This window comes from Tinamus guttatus, unplaced genomic scaffold (assembly GCF_059628265.1).
Source record: "Tinamus guttatus ecotype Peru unplaced genomic scaffold, ASM5962826v1 Tinamus_guttatus_pri_ptg000599l, whole genome shotgun sequence".
Classification (NCBI taxonomy): Eukaryota; Metazoa; Chordata; class Aves; order Tinamiformes; family Tinamidae; genus Tinamus; species Tinamus guttatus.
The window spans coordinates 93,149-108,062 of NW_028289133.1; the positions used below are offsets into that span (position 1 = coordinate 93,149).

Here is a 14,914-nt window from a genome sequence, read left to right on the forward strand (position 1 = left end):
GGAGTTTCAGACCCAATTCAAAAAATAAAAATAAATAAAATAAATAAAGAACAGGCCCAGCAGAGGAAGGGATGACTAAGGGCACTGGCAGCAGGAGGGGTGCATCACAGCATGAGTGCTCAGCGGGGAACCGGACAATGAAAAAATAAACAGTAGGTTGGTTTATTTTAAGCCGTTTCCTCGACTTCCTCCAGGACGCAGGTCATGCTTCAGTGCGCCAGCGTGCAGAAAGGATTCCCGTTTTCTCGGAATTCTGGGACAAGCCAGTGCTGCGGCCAAGTGGCCCTACCACAGCACACTGCCCACAGAACTTCAAACGGGGGATTTTTGCCATGATGTGCCTCGAATCACTGAGTGACGCGCGGGAAAGGGCCATTTCCAGAGGACACCCAGGCACCAAGGGTGCCCACTGCTCCACACTACCACACCCAAGGCACTGGGGGCGACGACATCCATATGGAGGGCACAGCTAAGAGTGCGGGTTTTTAACCAAACTTGGCGGGTTTTTAACCAAATTCTGCCCGTTCGGACAGGCCCGCAGGGAGGCAACGACACCCTCTACCTCAGCGCGGCGGGAACTGCGCCACGCGGGGCGGGGCCTGGGCGGCGGGGGCGGGGCCTGGGCAGTGGGGGCGGGGCCTGGGCAGCGGGGGCGGGGCCCGCAGCTCCGGCGCGTGGCCGGCAGGCGGCGCCGTGACGCACACAAGATGGCGGCGGCAGCGGGGCCGCCGTGACGGAGCGCCGGCCTTGCCGCCATGTTGGTGAGGGCGTGCGGCGGCGCGGCCGGGCCGCGCGGGCTGTGGCGGCGCGGCGGCAGCAGGACCGCGCCCGGGGGTGACGGTTGCGCCCCCGGTTCTCCCCCCGCCCCGCCGCCGCCGCCGGCGGAGGAGGCGGCCGCCGCCCGCTGCTTCCCGCTGGGCCGCGCGCTGCTGCGCGTGCGCGGCGCCGAAGCGGCGCCTTTCCTGCAGGGCCTCCTCACCAACGACGTCACGCGGCTGGCGGGCGGGGCCGGGCCGCGCGCGCTCTACGCGCATGCGCTCAACGTGCAGGGCCGTTGCCTCTGCGACGTCATCCTCTACAGGTGGGAGCGAGCGGCGGGCGCGGGTAACGGGCGGCACCGGGCGGGGGTGGCCCCGTTCGCCCCTCACCGGGGCGCCGGTCCCGCCGCAGGCTGCACCGCGGCGCGGAGGAGCCGCACGTGCTGCTCGAGTGCGACGCCAGCGCGCAGAGCACCGCCCTGCAGCACCTGCGGCGCCACAAGCTCCGCAGGAAGGTGGAGGTGGCGCCGTGCCCCGAGCTGTCGGCCTGGGCCGTCCTCGCCGGCGCGCGGCCCCTCGCCGAGGCCTCCGGAGAGCGGCTCGTGCTGGCGCCCGATCCGCGCGCCGCCATCATGGGCTGGAGGCTGCTGCTGCCCAGCGAGGCGGATCCGCTGCAGGTCGTCGCCGAAGGCCGCCTTGGGGACGTCCGGGACTACCACAGGCACAGGTATAAGCAAGGTAAAGACAGGCCCGTTTAAACACTACGTTGCTGCGGTTTTTCTGGGGGAAAAGATGTTATCAAGAACCCACACCTTGATATAAAACAACGGGAGACTTTGTAGAAGTCCCTTTGTAAATGTGTTCACAAGTTCAGGGATTGCTGCCTGTTTTGAGGCAGGATTCACCCAATAGTTACAACTGGATCTCATTGATAATCATAGATAATCTCATAGATTATGTCCTAGATAATCATCTAGGATGAGCGACTGCAGAGTGGGCAAGGTGAGAACCTTGATAAGGATTTTTATGAAAAAAAAGATTAGATGAGGAGTTGGCAACCATCTGTATAGGAAGAAAATGCCAGATATTGGAGGGCTTTTTAAGTGTTCAAGGAATGGGGATGAAGAAGTGATGGTTGAAAAGTAAAGATGGACAAAACTGCATTGTGAGAGGGGTTTAAACATTTCATTTCTCTGAAATTTAGGATAAAAGGTAAAACTTACAATTGTTTATTATTACAGAAGCAGTTACAGTAACATTTTTAATTGGCCAACTTATGTTTGTTACTTTTGAATAAAATAACTCTTGCTGACATTAAATTGTGAGTAGAGGATGCAGTGAGAATATTGCTGTTGGTATGAAGTTTATGATGATGCCCTTATATCCCAGTCCAGGTAGTTCTGGGTGCTTTCAATTTCCCCTTGTATGCTTATGAAGTGCTTAAAGCCTCATGAAGATAGGTTTTAGTGCAGTTTTCTGTTTACCTTCAAAAATAATTTTGCTAATCCTGATTGTTTATGACTGGTGATTCCACTTAGGCCTAAACGGGAGTACTGGAAAACCCTTTATTTCATATTTTTGATTCTCGCTTACAGGCTGTCTTGGTTTCCTAACACGCAGAGGAGACATACTCTTGAAAGCTAAAGTATTGAATATCTTGCCATATTTGCCTGTTGGTTTTGTTCTTTTCCCAGGAATTCCTGAAGGTGTGCAAGATCTCCCTCCCGGAGTAGCCCTCCCACTGGAATCAAACCTGGCCTACATGAACGGCATCAGCTTTACCAAAGGCTGCTACATCGGTCAGGAGTTAACAGCCCGGACACACCACATGGGTGTCATTCGCAAACGTCTGTTGCCGATTCAGTTTTCCACCCCTCTTCCCTCGGAAAGTATTCCCGAGGGCGCCGAGATCTTAACGGAATCGGGAAAATCGGCCGGCAAGTTCCGGGCTGGAGATGCTGAACTTGGAATAGCTTTGCTGAGGCTGGCTAATATAAAGGAACCACTTTACCTCAATGCGCCGGGTGGAAAAGTGAAGCTCACTGCAACTATACCCGAGTGGTGGCCAAAAACTGCCGGCAAATAAACGAGGAACCACTTCCCGCACAGTTGCCTTAGTGAGAATGTATTTTGTCCGAGAAACTTTTCTTCAGCTGCCATGTGCAGTCCTCGATTGGAGAGTGAATTAGCAGCATCTTTCAGGAAGCCAAAGCAGCCATGAAGCTCGTGGAAGGAGAACAATCTGTGAATGCTTTGTGGGAGATCCCTGGAGGATAAGGTGCATGGGGAGGTGCACAAAATTCAATTTCGCTGCCTTTTCCGTTAAGAAACTTAGGGGAGAGGTGGGACTGGGCTTTTCTAGGCAATGGAATATGGAAGATCCCCCAGCTGACCTCATGGCCCTACCATTTTCTCCAATTTGCACAAAATTACCTCAGAAGCGGGGCAGAGAGGCTGGTTACTGCTGGCTACTCCTGACACAAGGAAAATCAGAGTGAAGCTAGTTATTGTGGTGCTGGTTCCAAGCAAGATTCCCCAAGTTCTGTATGGAAGGCTATAAATAAAGACTGGGCTGCGTTGGCATCTCGTGGGGATTTTCAGTAGGCTGAGTTTTCTGTGAAAGCGCCCGTTATTTATTTGGGTGGTGCCACGTGCTGCTGCGCTCCTGATGAGTTTTAGTCCATCCCCTGGATCAGACTGTGTCCCGAGTGTGGTGCTGTGTATTGAGGCGCTGAAAGAAGTCACTGAAATTTCATTATTGTGTGTACTGGATGTTTGTGTTCAGAAGAACCGTGTGGTGGTATTACAAATTTCTTGATTGAGACCATGCTTGATACATTTATGTTTGCATAAGTCTTTGTTAAACTCAGGCTGAAGTGTTCATTGCAAAATATTCCTTGCATTGAGCTTCTTACTAAACTTGCTGGGTGGATATTTTTTCCCATCACCATTCCTGCTATTGTGTTCAGGGAGAGGCTGCTGCTTTTCTTTCCTGGCTCCTGCTGCTCTTCTGCCTTTGCACTTGTTCCTATTTCCACAATCAGTTTTTTCCCCTCTCTTTGCTCTCCTAAGCCAGCCTGCACTGTGCCTCCTCAGCCTATCAAACTGCACTGATTTATATATATATATATATATTTTATATTACAGTAAATTCATTACATGTCCAGTGTAGAAATGGTACGTGTGAAGAAGCGACGAGTGGTTTGTGTGCACAAGCAAAGTTCTTGTCTACGTAGTGGTAATAAAAATCCATCCCAAGCACATTCAGTCGCTCTATTGCTGTAGCCATTACTGTGAAGGAAATTTTCTGTGAAAGATGCTGGCGTTGTTCAAAATCCCTTATGTTTGTTGTAAAATGATTCTATGGAGTATCTCATTAAAAGTGCATTGTATCAGTTATTTCAATTCTACATGTCTAAATGGATGCAAGCTTTTATTTACTTGAAGATATATAATGGAATAGTGGTTTTTTTTTTTTTTTGATTGATTGTTGACAATAAACACATCCCCAAGGAGTTTTAGCTGTGGAAATTTCTTTGGACTCCGTGTTAGACTCTCAGCCACCTAAAACCTGAAAAAAAGTGTTTCTGAAGAAAAAAAATAAGTTAAAACATAGTGTTTGGTCTGTTCTGGATCCTCTGCCAGTGACAAGGGCGAGATTGTGATGCCATGTTCATGCTGCTCTGCCAGGAAGGGCTTTTCCTCCCAGCCACCCATCGTGCAAGTGCTCGTAGAATAGCTATATTGTGCTACAATACGTGCAGCGTGAATAAGCACTGTTTCCTTTCTGCTGCACGCACCATTCTTTTGCATTCTTGAGTATTTGAAAGGCTTTTGTGTTACCAACTGCTGCATTTTTTTAGGGTTACAAATGTGGATGTTTAGAGCCCATGTAGCTTTTTTAAAAAATTATTTGTGTATATATTTTTATTTTCCAGAGGTACTGCATGACTGCTGGAGGTGAGAAAGGATGGGGTGGGTATTTCGGGGGCAGCCCCGTTCTTCACCCTCCTGTTCTACCTTTACTCTCCCTTTGAGCCCACTCCATCACGCATGTATGGAGCTGTGCTCGGGCTGCAAGGTGAGGGTATTGGTTTTCTGAGGCTCCTGCACCATCTGCCTTACAGGCAATCAACAGTGGAGTAAGTCACACTTGGCTAAGGTGCAAGAGGAAATCATTGTGGCCTGAAGGCAATGAAAGGTGATTAATTAAATGCTAAGCAGAGCTGTTAAATAGGAGAAACAAGTGCTGAACTTCTTGGTCACATCAACTAGATGTTTCCAACGTCCTCAGAGGCTTTTGATAACTGATGTCTGCAGGAACAGGGAAAACCTGTGGAGAAAGAAACCATGGGAGTGATACTGCTTTCCAGGCACCTTTTGCATGGCTCAGGGTAAGTATTAAGGATCACCTCAGTAAAGGCTCTTTCCTCCAATCGCTGATAACCTTATGGATCGTTCAAGTGCTCGCTCTGAAACTGTCAGCCAGCTGGAAGCAGAAATAGAGGCACCTGTGCTTATCCCTCGGCAGCCTGGGGGGAAAAGAAGCACCAAGTGGATATTAGGACTTTTTAAAGACTAAAAAAGCCAAAGGCTGCACAGCTGCCCACGTTTACCTCTTGGCTGCCTTTGGGTGAGGTGAATCCCTCCCCAGCTGCTTGTCTGAGGTTGGGCACTGAGCAAAGCAAGGGTTTGAAATGGCCTGTGGTAAACACAGCTCAGCTTTGAGGAGGAAAATAATGATTTAGTACCCGTTCACTCAATGCTGCACATCATGGGTTACAGGAGATCTTGAAGAAGAAGTCTTGCCCAGCTCTATAATTAAACATCTTCTATACTGCTTATGTGCAACAGAAGTGAATTAGAGCCACGTGGGGTACTTTAATTCCAATATTTCTTAACTTTTAAGAACAACAGCCCAGGCTACGACCCTCACGGTTACTGTGTGCATCACTGAAAATAAGTGCCCTGTCCTCCCAGCTGTTGCCTTAGGGAGCTTTCTTTAGCACCTCCGCTAAAGGGACAAACACCGCAAAAGGCAAGCTCCTGGTTTTCCCATTTGCCCGCCGAGGCCAGGTTTATGGCGAAAAAATAAAATAAAAGCGATTTTGCGACAAAAAGTCAGAGTGGCAACCCGAGCGCCTCCTCCCGCGCAGGGCGGGAAAGCCGACCCGGGGCTCCCCCCCTCCCATGCTCCAGAATGGTTCCTTCCACGCCCCCCCACCCCTCGCGCAGTGGTTTCTCCCACCCACGGGGTTTAGCCGGGGGCTCCCCCCGGCCCCTCCCCTCCCCCGGTGGGCGGGGCCGCGGCCGTTGGGGCGGTTCAACCGTCACTGCGGGGCGGGCAGGGAAGAGGCGCTGCCCCCCGCGGGGCTGAGGCGGGATAAGATGGTGGCGAGCGGCAGCCCGCGCTCCGCCGGGGCTGCCCGTTCGCAGGGGAGGCGGGAGCGCTGCCGGCGGGGAAGGAGCCGGGAGGCGGCGCCTTCCCCAGCGGGAGCGAGGCGAGGAGGCGCCGGGGCGAGGGGGAACCCTCGGCAGCTGGAGTTGAGCAGAACCATGTAAATAAAGAGCTTTTCTGCGAATATCTGCTTTGGGGAGGGTGGTGGGGGATTTTTTATTACTCGTGTTTTTTCCCATTTCCCTTGTCCTATGCACCTTGCCAGCGTTGCGAGCACTTCATGCACACACAAAAAAGTTGTATTTCTGAAGAGAAAGATTACAGAAAAGAGCTGTGAAGTGAGCAGGTACTGCAAGCTGAAATCCCGAGAGGATAAGACAAGGAATTGCTTTTTGAGGCTGTTAAGTGGGAATATGTTGAAACAGTTGGTTTTTCAGGAGGAAGAAATTAGTATTTATTCGTTTGTTTTTCCTTAATTTTGTTTGTGTAAACCGATTTCCTTTTTAAAAATATTTTAAATACCTGTTGTTGTAAGAGGACCATGAAAGACAACTTTTTATTTGCTTTTTACTATGAGGGGTAAGGAATTGAGGAAAGGGAGTGCCAGTACTTCAGCCTACAGCACGTGTTCTACCACGTTACTAAAACCACTGCAATCCCCTTATTTTAAATGTACCCTTGGTGGAATGAATTGACAGTGCGATGGCCAGATTTGTGCTAGGAGGTTGTATCTGACCATCTTCTTGTGTATTATTGAGATTATTTAAATTAAGTTAGCAGATTTTTTCATTTAAAAGAGTCCTAATGGGTATTTGCAGCTTTGGTAGTGGTTTGAGCGCGTTGGTGATTTGTCTGTCAGTGTTTTGCTGAAAAGCTTGGTGTCTTTTTAGTGTTATTAGGCAACGGCCTCCAGAAAACACTTTCTGTTCTCAAGAACATGCTGTTCTCAAGCTAGGGGGAATAATTCATGCCTAAACTGTGTTTTACATTGGCTTATGCCTGGATTTTCTCCTTCCTCCCTCTTGTCCATGTCAAAAAATTACAAAATTCTGCTTTTAGACTTCCTTTATGGCTATTAGTACCTCTCTGCGTTACTAAAATTAGTGCCTGTTTTTCAGTATTATGTATGCTGGAAAGGTTTGGGCTTTTTCTGTTTGATTTCTAGGCAGGGCATGGTTTGAGGTCAGGATTCTTTAAGCCCTTGAGCACAACCTGCTTTGTTGTGTGCGTTGGTGCAAATAGACTATTGCTAACAAACGGGGCCGTGTCTGCTGCAGCCCGTCCAAAGGGTAAAGGAGGACTCTGTCATCCATGGGGATGACAACGTAACTGCCCTATACAGAGTTCCTGTATTTTGGTGGGATGTAGCTTTACAGCTTCATCTGGAGAGTAACCGAAGGGAGAATCCTGTAAACAACGGCTGAGATTTTTAGGGATGCGGGACCTCATTTTTCCCATTTAATGCTGTGTCAGAAAAGCAATATGGGGACACTGAAATAATGTTTTTGGGGTGCTACTTTACATATGTTTTATTATATCTGTTTTGGCAAGTGAGTTGTTTTTATGTTGGTCTCTTCATAAAGATCAAAACAGTTCTACTATCTCTGTGGGCCTATTAATTTGCTTAATTATACATATATTATATATATTTTTGCTTAAAAGAGAATAGTAATGTGAGAGAAGGTTCAGTGTTCACTCTGAATTAACAAGGCAAAGTACTGTGGGAAAATTATGGCTTTATTATCGGAAAAATGTGTAAAAGGTGATAGTATATAACTATGACTGTTAACAGGGAGAAATCAAGTCAGGTGCAGTGTGTGCATACTAATATTAGCAAGGCAGCCTGTAAGTAAAATAACCTTTATTTTTAATTCTTCTTACAGGAGTGCTAGGGCTAGACTTCCCAAATTGTGTGAGTCTGTCATTGGTACCTAGCTAAGGTGAGGCAGATGATGGTGTGCAGTGGTGAAGATAGGACCAGAAATGGCAGGTCCATCAGGACTGCTGACAAAACATATATCCCAGCGAGCTACTTTTGTGTGCAAACACCAAAACCCCGGAGGGACAACAAACTTTTTATAGCAACTCTTGTATATTTAAATAGGATGCGAATGCACCTCATTGGCATTCACAGACACATTCCCATTTTTCTATGGGAAATAAAAGCTGCATTTCGAAGCCTGCAGTACATTTTTCTTTCCAATCTGAGGAATAGCTCCTGGGTAAATTATTTCAGATGTATTTCTCTGGCTGTCTCTGTACTGAGAAGGCTGTTTGGAATCCCCGCAGCTGCAGTCCTGGAGTCCTGCACCACGCAGCTATTGCACAACCGAGGAAAAACTACAATTCCCAGAGTGCTTCCACATACTGGCACTCCAGTGACATCAGACGTTACATGGCTGAGACTGGTTGTAAAGCAAGAAGACCACAAATGTAAGCTCGGTGTTTCTTTCACTTTTGTGCAGGGCCTTTGGCAGCGTGGAGTCTTTGCTCGATGGGGAGGTTGGCAGTTGCTGCAGAGGTATTTCAAGGGGAGAGTGCCTGAAGAAAACAAGAGGTGACATTTCAGGGCAAGCGATTTGTGCTGCTTCTCTTAGTTCTGCTTGGAGACTCCTCCGTCTAGGAAAAGCCGTGTGGAGTAATTGCTTAATGCCAGTGCTGCTAGCTTATCTGGAGGGGCCTTCTCCTTCCCCTCGGCCCCCAAATCTGCCTGTTTTCTGCTGTGTTTGTCCTGCAGCTCCAATGGGTGGAGTAGAGACGCCGTCCAGAGCCTGGCAACAGTTTCTGTGTGCACAGAGTAACTGAGGGCGTCCCACGGCAGCAACGTTAGGGGAGGGAAGCGAAGTCCGGTCGTAGCACCGGGACGACGACACCGCCGCGCTCGGAAGCAGCGGGATCAGCTGCTTCCTCGGTGGCCTGTGTGGGTGCAAGGGCTGCACACAGGGGATGGCTGGTGGCACAGGCAGCGCAGGTTTGTCTCGTGTGGAAGTTGGTTCTTGCAGGGGGAGATGAGGTTGTGTGTGGAATTCATTGATTTTCAAATGATTGTTGTGCTATGAACGCCTGACAAACACGATTCTCCAAACACAAGTGTGCCTTGGCACTCGCCACCAGAGCCTTCCCTTAGAGACAACAGGGAGAGGTTAGGAAACTTGGGCATACTTGCTCTCATCCCTACTCTGAGGAATTTAATGACTTTGCAGCCAGGTAATAGTTCCCCCTTTCTTTCTGTATTCTGCAGTTGAGATCTGTTAAATGGTATTGTGGCAGTATTTACATAAGTCTGCAATCTGAGACCTCTATTACTTGCATTTCACGAACTGAGGAAGTGGTCAAGTGGGGAAAGTAGCTTTCTATCTGATCAAAGCAGGCTAATAAAAATAAGACTGAATTGCTATATAATAAGATAAAATCTCTGTGTAATGACATACAGTGTGTGTATATACAGGGATCTTGGTACAGATTATAAATCTGTTTACTTGATTTCTAACTTTAACTTGTTTATTTTGACACATTAACTAGCAATTTAATCGCTTTTAAGTTTGTTTAAAAACAACTTTAAAATACATTTGGAAGATTGCCTTTTTTAAAGTGGAGTTTAAATTGTACTAGATATTTTTTCCAGATTTGATAGATGGACTATTTAGTTAGTCACCAGCTGGAACTTTATATTTCCAAAATAAAGGGTTTACTGATAAGTATTTCTTAAGAATAGGATTCAAATATTATTTGAAATGATGTAACTTAAAAATTGTGGCTGCACTTAAACTTCCTTCTGACTGTTTGACTTTCTAAAGTGAGCAGAAGTTAAATTCAAAAACTCAGGTTGAGTTTATGTGATGTTCCTGGTGTTTTTCCTGTTCCACCAGGAGATAGTGGGGATGTGACATATTACTCCAAGGTGGATGGCACAGGCAGCAAACATGCAGTTCTGTTGTATCTCCTTGAAGCCTGCAGTGACTATGAAACCGGCTATTCAAATACATAAACATGGCTTTGCCTACTCAGAGTAGTTTGATTTTTGGAGGCTGTTTAGAGATAAATGTGTTAAACTGGCTGTTTTTCCCCACATAAGTAAAACTTTTCATTATTAATTCCAAATTTGAACTTTTGGATAACAGCCTTTTGCAACCAAGTTGGTCATTGTTCTTAAAATTGGTCACTTCATGGCACTGTTTCATGAAGGTGTTTTTGTTGTTGTTGTTTGCTTATTTTTTCTTTTTAAGTTGGGGAGTACTCCTTATGATGTCTTATAAACAAAACCCATCTACTGGAGGAGGAGATACCGATGTCTCAGCAAAAATAAATTTCTTTAAATGCCATAAAAGTGGAGAAAGGCCTTAATATGAGTTAATGGTTCAGTGTGACATGCACAATGTTCCCTTAGAGGATGAATTGGGAGCAAGCAGAGAGGCTGGTGAAGCCTCTGTGGAATGTGCTATGGAAAGGGCTGCTGTTGGGATGAGCTTGGGATAGGCCATGAATGCCTGGGAAGCAGGTTCATGTCCTGCTGGTTCTGCTTCCTTGTGTTGCTCTTGTTGCCATTGCTCTTTTTGCTTGAGCTTTTTGAATCAGTTAGAAAAATTCAGACCATGATACTGAAAAATCCTCAGAGAGTGACTTTTTTGCTTGTTTTAACTCTGACAATTTAACAAGACTCAAGCTGGCAGTGTTTCTTTAACTAAAGCATTTGCTTCTACCAGTGTTGTAACGTAGCACCTCATGTGCTTAAGCTATCCCAAAGGCTTTTCTAGGAATTAATTACTTACCAGGAGGGCAATAAGCTTGAGTTTATATCAGTCCCTAAAAGCTAAGTAATAGCTCGTGGAAAGTTATCACCAAAAATCAGTTTTTCTTCTCTGAAACAGGGCATATTGGCTAGAGAACAGAGGTAGCCCTCTTATCTTTCCCAAGCAGCTATCTAAACTTTAAGTTACATTTGGACACTTGCATAGGTTGTGTGAAGCCAAACATAGCATCTGTGTTGCTTTGAACATTTTCCATGATTTGAAGCACTATCCATTCAATTCCTGTTCCAAGGTATAAATGGATTGGTGTTTGGCGTTTCAATTCCCACTAACACTTTGTGCAATCTTCTTCTTAATTTGCAAAGTCCTTAAAGTACCCAGTGTTACTCTGTTGCTGATACAGTGATTAGCTAATTGCGTTTCATTCAGTCTGCCCCATGGAAGAGCAGCTAATAAATCACAAGTAGTTAAAAGCTCTGTAAAGGCATCTGGCCTGAAGGAAGAATCGAGCATGGTATAGAAATATTGCAGGTTCTGAGAGGAAACTATACAGTAAAATTAGCAGCTCCTCCCTTGCTAGAAGCTTGGTGCGTTACACGTGCTTGGAAGACCAGTTAGTGCACGAGTGGTGAGCGTGGTGCTTCCCAAAAACATCCCAATAACTACATGGGCCTTTCACCAAATTTCCAGCAAATAAACCACGAAACTTTGTGTTCCTGTAGCGCATGGACTTGCTGATGGTGGCCATGTTCTGTTGTGACACACAGCGTCGGTGAGGTTGGAGAGGTGTCCCACGTGCAGCCTGCAGGCATGGCACTAGGCACTGCTGATTTGATAATCCCTCCTTCATTAAGGGAAGCGTATATGGTTGTAACACATGTAAATGCATGTCCAGAGAGCATAGAAAAGGATTTGCAGAGTCGGCACGTTTTACTTGGTTTGAGTGCTCCCAGGAACGTGCTTTTTTTCACAGCTGTTTTTGGATATCATTGCATGTCAGGAATTACTTTGTCTTTGCTGTTGGCATAAGTTACAAGCTCGTGAAGACGCAGAAGAGCCCTTAAGCTTGTGTGAGCCATAGTACTCGTTTGTCTGGTCACGTAACGGGGATGGATGTTCCGTTCTGCGTGGATATGTGCCCTGGAGTGTCATCATGCTGTGGCAGATGTGCAGCCACGCGATATATCCATCTCCACGTGTGATGGGACAAAGCCACAGAGAGGGGGCTGTTATTGCCCCTGCCGGCACGATCCCGTTCCGGGACTTCATGTGACCCGTGGTCAGCAGAGCTGGTATCAGACAAGCTGCTCTGTCATGTGGGATCTTGCAGCGATACAGAAACACCGTCGCTGTTCGGTAAATGGGGGAGATGTAGGTGGTATTGGCACAGTTGTGGGTGGTGTGACGTGGAAAGGAGGTGGGAGGAGCGGTAAGGGGTAGCTAGAAATGAGTTTCATACATAATAAGTTAAACTCCTGGTAATTGTTGCTTTTTTTTCTTCTTTTTTTTTTTTTTTTTTTTCTAAATTAGGCTAAATCTGTGTTTAAGAGCCTAAACTGCTGTCCATATGGCTATGCTGCATACTTCAGAGAGGAGACCTCGTATACTGATAACAAGGACATGGTCAAACAAAGTGCTGCACTTGGTCATTACAAGCCACAGGTGAGTCCAAAAAAGTGTTCACGTAGGTAAACCGGAATCAATACTTTTATGTTTTTTTTACTTTTACTGCAAGTTCTTCCTTATCCTTTTTTTTTTTTTTTTTTAAACTTTAGTGCTTATTCTAACTAAATGTGCAAAATAACAACCTGTAAAAAATCTGGAGAAAATTTTGCACTGGAAATCTCTTTTTTTGTGTGTGTACCTGTTTATCAAGGAGAATAATCTACCAGACTGCATACATGCAGCTGTGTTGGCTTGGCACTTTGAGGTGGAAGGACACGACAGCAGGAAGAAAAATACAGGAACAACAACCCGCCTTGTTCTTGCTGCTGCAGCAGTGAGGCCATGCAGGGGTTAACAGCAGATCTTTAGGAAGAAGGGTGAAGGAGGTGCAAAAAGGCTGGGTGGCAAAAGTGGGCCAGCTGTGGGTCAGTATTAGCAGTACACAGTGGGGTACAGGACTTACATCACAGATGCCCTAATAATATCAATGACTAATAACTTCAGTACATATGTATTTACAGCTGAATTGATACAGTTTCACTGGCAGAGTTCTGCTGGTTTGTTTATTCACAAATAAAAGGAACTTTAGAAGTACTTCTGAATGTGACGAGCAGGATGAGGCTTTTGGAAGCGATGAATGTGTTTGATAAATACTTGAGTTTATGTTCACACCTCGCTGTAAAGAACTTTCTGCAAAAGTTGAAAGCTCCTCTATGTGCATTTGAAGATTCAATGTGATTTAAGAGTGATAGATGCCTCATAAAGAAATATGTAGATGTGTAGTCAGGTATGTTTGCAGGGAGAGAATTTAGCACATTCACATTTTCCATTTGACGAGAACTAACAGAAACTGCATCTTGCTGTGTGTTTTTTTTTTTTTTTTTTTTTTTTTGAGGGGGTAGGGGGAAGTCCACTAAGGTGATGTGTCTAGGTTTTTAGCTACAATAAGTATTTGTTGTTGATGCTTAAGAGAGGTAATTCAGTGAGGATATTGCCTCTTTGTGAGGGAAGAGTGAAGTAAGAACACTGAGAGAGCTGTCGCTTTATTTTGAGAGAGCATTTTGTTCATTCATTTAAAGTTAGAGTTCTGACTGAAGCCTGTCTGCTCTTCTGCAGGCAGTCCTTTCTTTGCAAAGCCAGTTATTCAGATTATTGCTGTACCTGAAATTCAATGAAGAGTTTTGAAATTAAAGTCTACCACTCTAAAAGATGGAATAATGTCTTATCTCTTTTACTGTACCTTGTTACTAGTTCATATTTAAAGCCCAGATGAGTTTCTCAGGTTTATCTTAACTAGCTAGAATGAGTCTGCACAGTTTTGGAAGTGCTGACTGATGAGGCTGTATCTAGGGTACATGAAATACCTCCTCTGCTGAGCTTTAGTCACATTGTCCTGCACACCTCACATTAGCAGTGACTAATGGCTCTGAAAATAAAAGATAATCCACTAAAAACAGCTTCTATTTTTAAGCTATGCAGAAATATTTTATATTTTAGCTATGGATCATAACGTATGTGTTGATTTCCAATAGACTAAACAAGCCCAAGGCACAGGCGCGTGATTGTTGATGTTGCTAAGCTGTTAATACAGTTTTGGCCTTGCTAATGCTTTCCTAAACAGTTCCTGCATGTGGTTCAGGAGTCACCACAAGTGAGGAGGCATTTGGAGTAGCTGGTTTGGATACTGCCCCCTTCATCTGAAGGGGTAAAAGTTTAGCTGTATCACACATGCACTATGAGACTTTCAGCCTCCAAGCAAAGAAGCATTTGTGTTTATTTACTGATAGTCATGCCCTTACTCAGCCCTCACTGAATGTTGTGAAACGTGTGTCCAGCCTTGGTTATATCACCTTAATTTATGTTATTTGGTAGAGATGTGTATGGATGTGTAAGGCAAGTTTATAGAAACTGATAAACCTTCAGTGTATTTTCTTTTTTCAGAAAGAGGTGTACAACACAGTGCTGCCCAGGATAGGAAGAAGTGAAAAACAGGGTTCGGGCTGCATTAATCCCCTAGTGACTGTGTATGTTTATGCCATAAAGATACCAGTCAAATACCTTGTCATGCCAGCTCATCTGAGGAGGCTGGTAGTTGTAGTTCAAATTCTAGTTCAAATCTCTGCAAGAACCTTGGTAAAAATCTGGCTTAATTTTTCATACGTCTATAATTCTACCTTTGCCTAATAGACATCTTTATATTTCAGGAGTAGTTGTGAGTCAAAGTTTCATTTTTTTCAGCAAAGCACAGAATGGTTTTATCATCTGAATTTCCTGCAGTGATCACAGTCTTTCTGTATTGCTTACCAGCCTTCCTCCCAGCCAGCTGAGTTCTCTGACGTTTGCAA

The 14,914-nt window shown here is 45.6% G+C and overlaps 1 protein-coding gene across 1 annotated transcript; it reads left to right on the top strand.

Annotated features, from left to right (window-relative positions):
• Nucleotides 1–705: 705 nt before the first annotated feature.
• On the top strand, nucleotides 706–2,864 carry IBA57 (iron-sulfur cluster assembly factor IBA57). Its single transcript, XM_088534753.1, has 3 exons — nucleotides 706–1,081; nucleotides 1,171–1,496; nucleotides 2,453–2,864. The coding sequence occupies exons 1-3, from the start codon at nucleotides 756–758 to the stop codon at nucleotides 2,842–2,844; spliced, it is 1,044 nt and encodes a 347-aa protein (XP_088390879.1). The 5' UTR covers nucleotides 706–755; the 3' UTR covers nucleotides 2,845–2,864.
• The last annotated feature ends 12,050 nt before the right edge of the window (nucleotides 2,865–14,914 follow it).

What these genes read in the sequence shown, in the direction of transcription:
- IBA57 (XM_088534753.1), top strand. Translation starts at nt 756, where the DNA reads ATGTTGGTGAGGGCGTGCGGCGGCGCGGCCGGGCCGCGCGGGCTGTGG. An exon ending in TGCGACGTCATCCTCTACAG is followed by an intron (nt 1,082 to 1,170) that starts GTGGGAGCGAGC and finishes GTCCCGCCGCAG; the next exon opens with GCTGCACCGCGGCGCGGAGG. An exon ending in CAGGCACAGGTATAAGCAAG is followed by an intron (nt 1,497 to 2,452) that starts GTAAAGACAGGC and finishes TTCTTTTCCCAG; the next exon opens with GAATTCCTGAAGGTGTGCAA.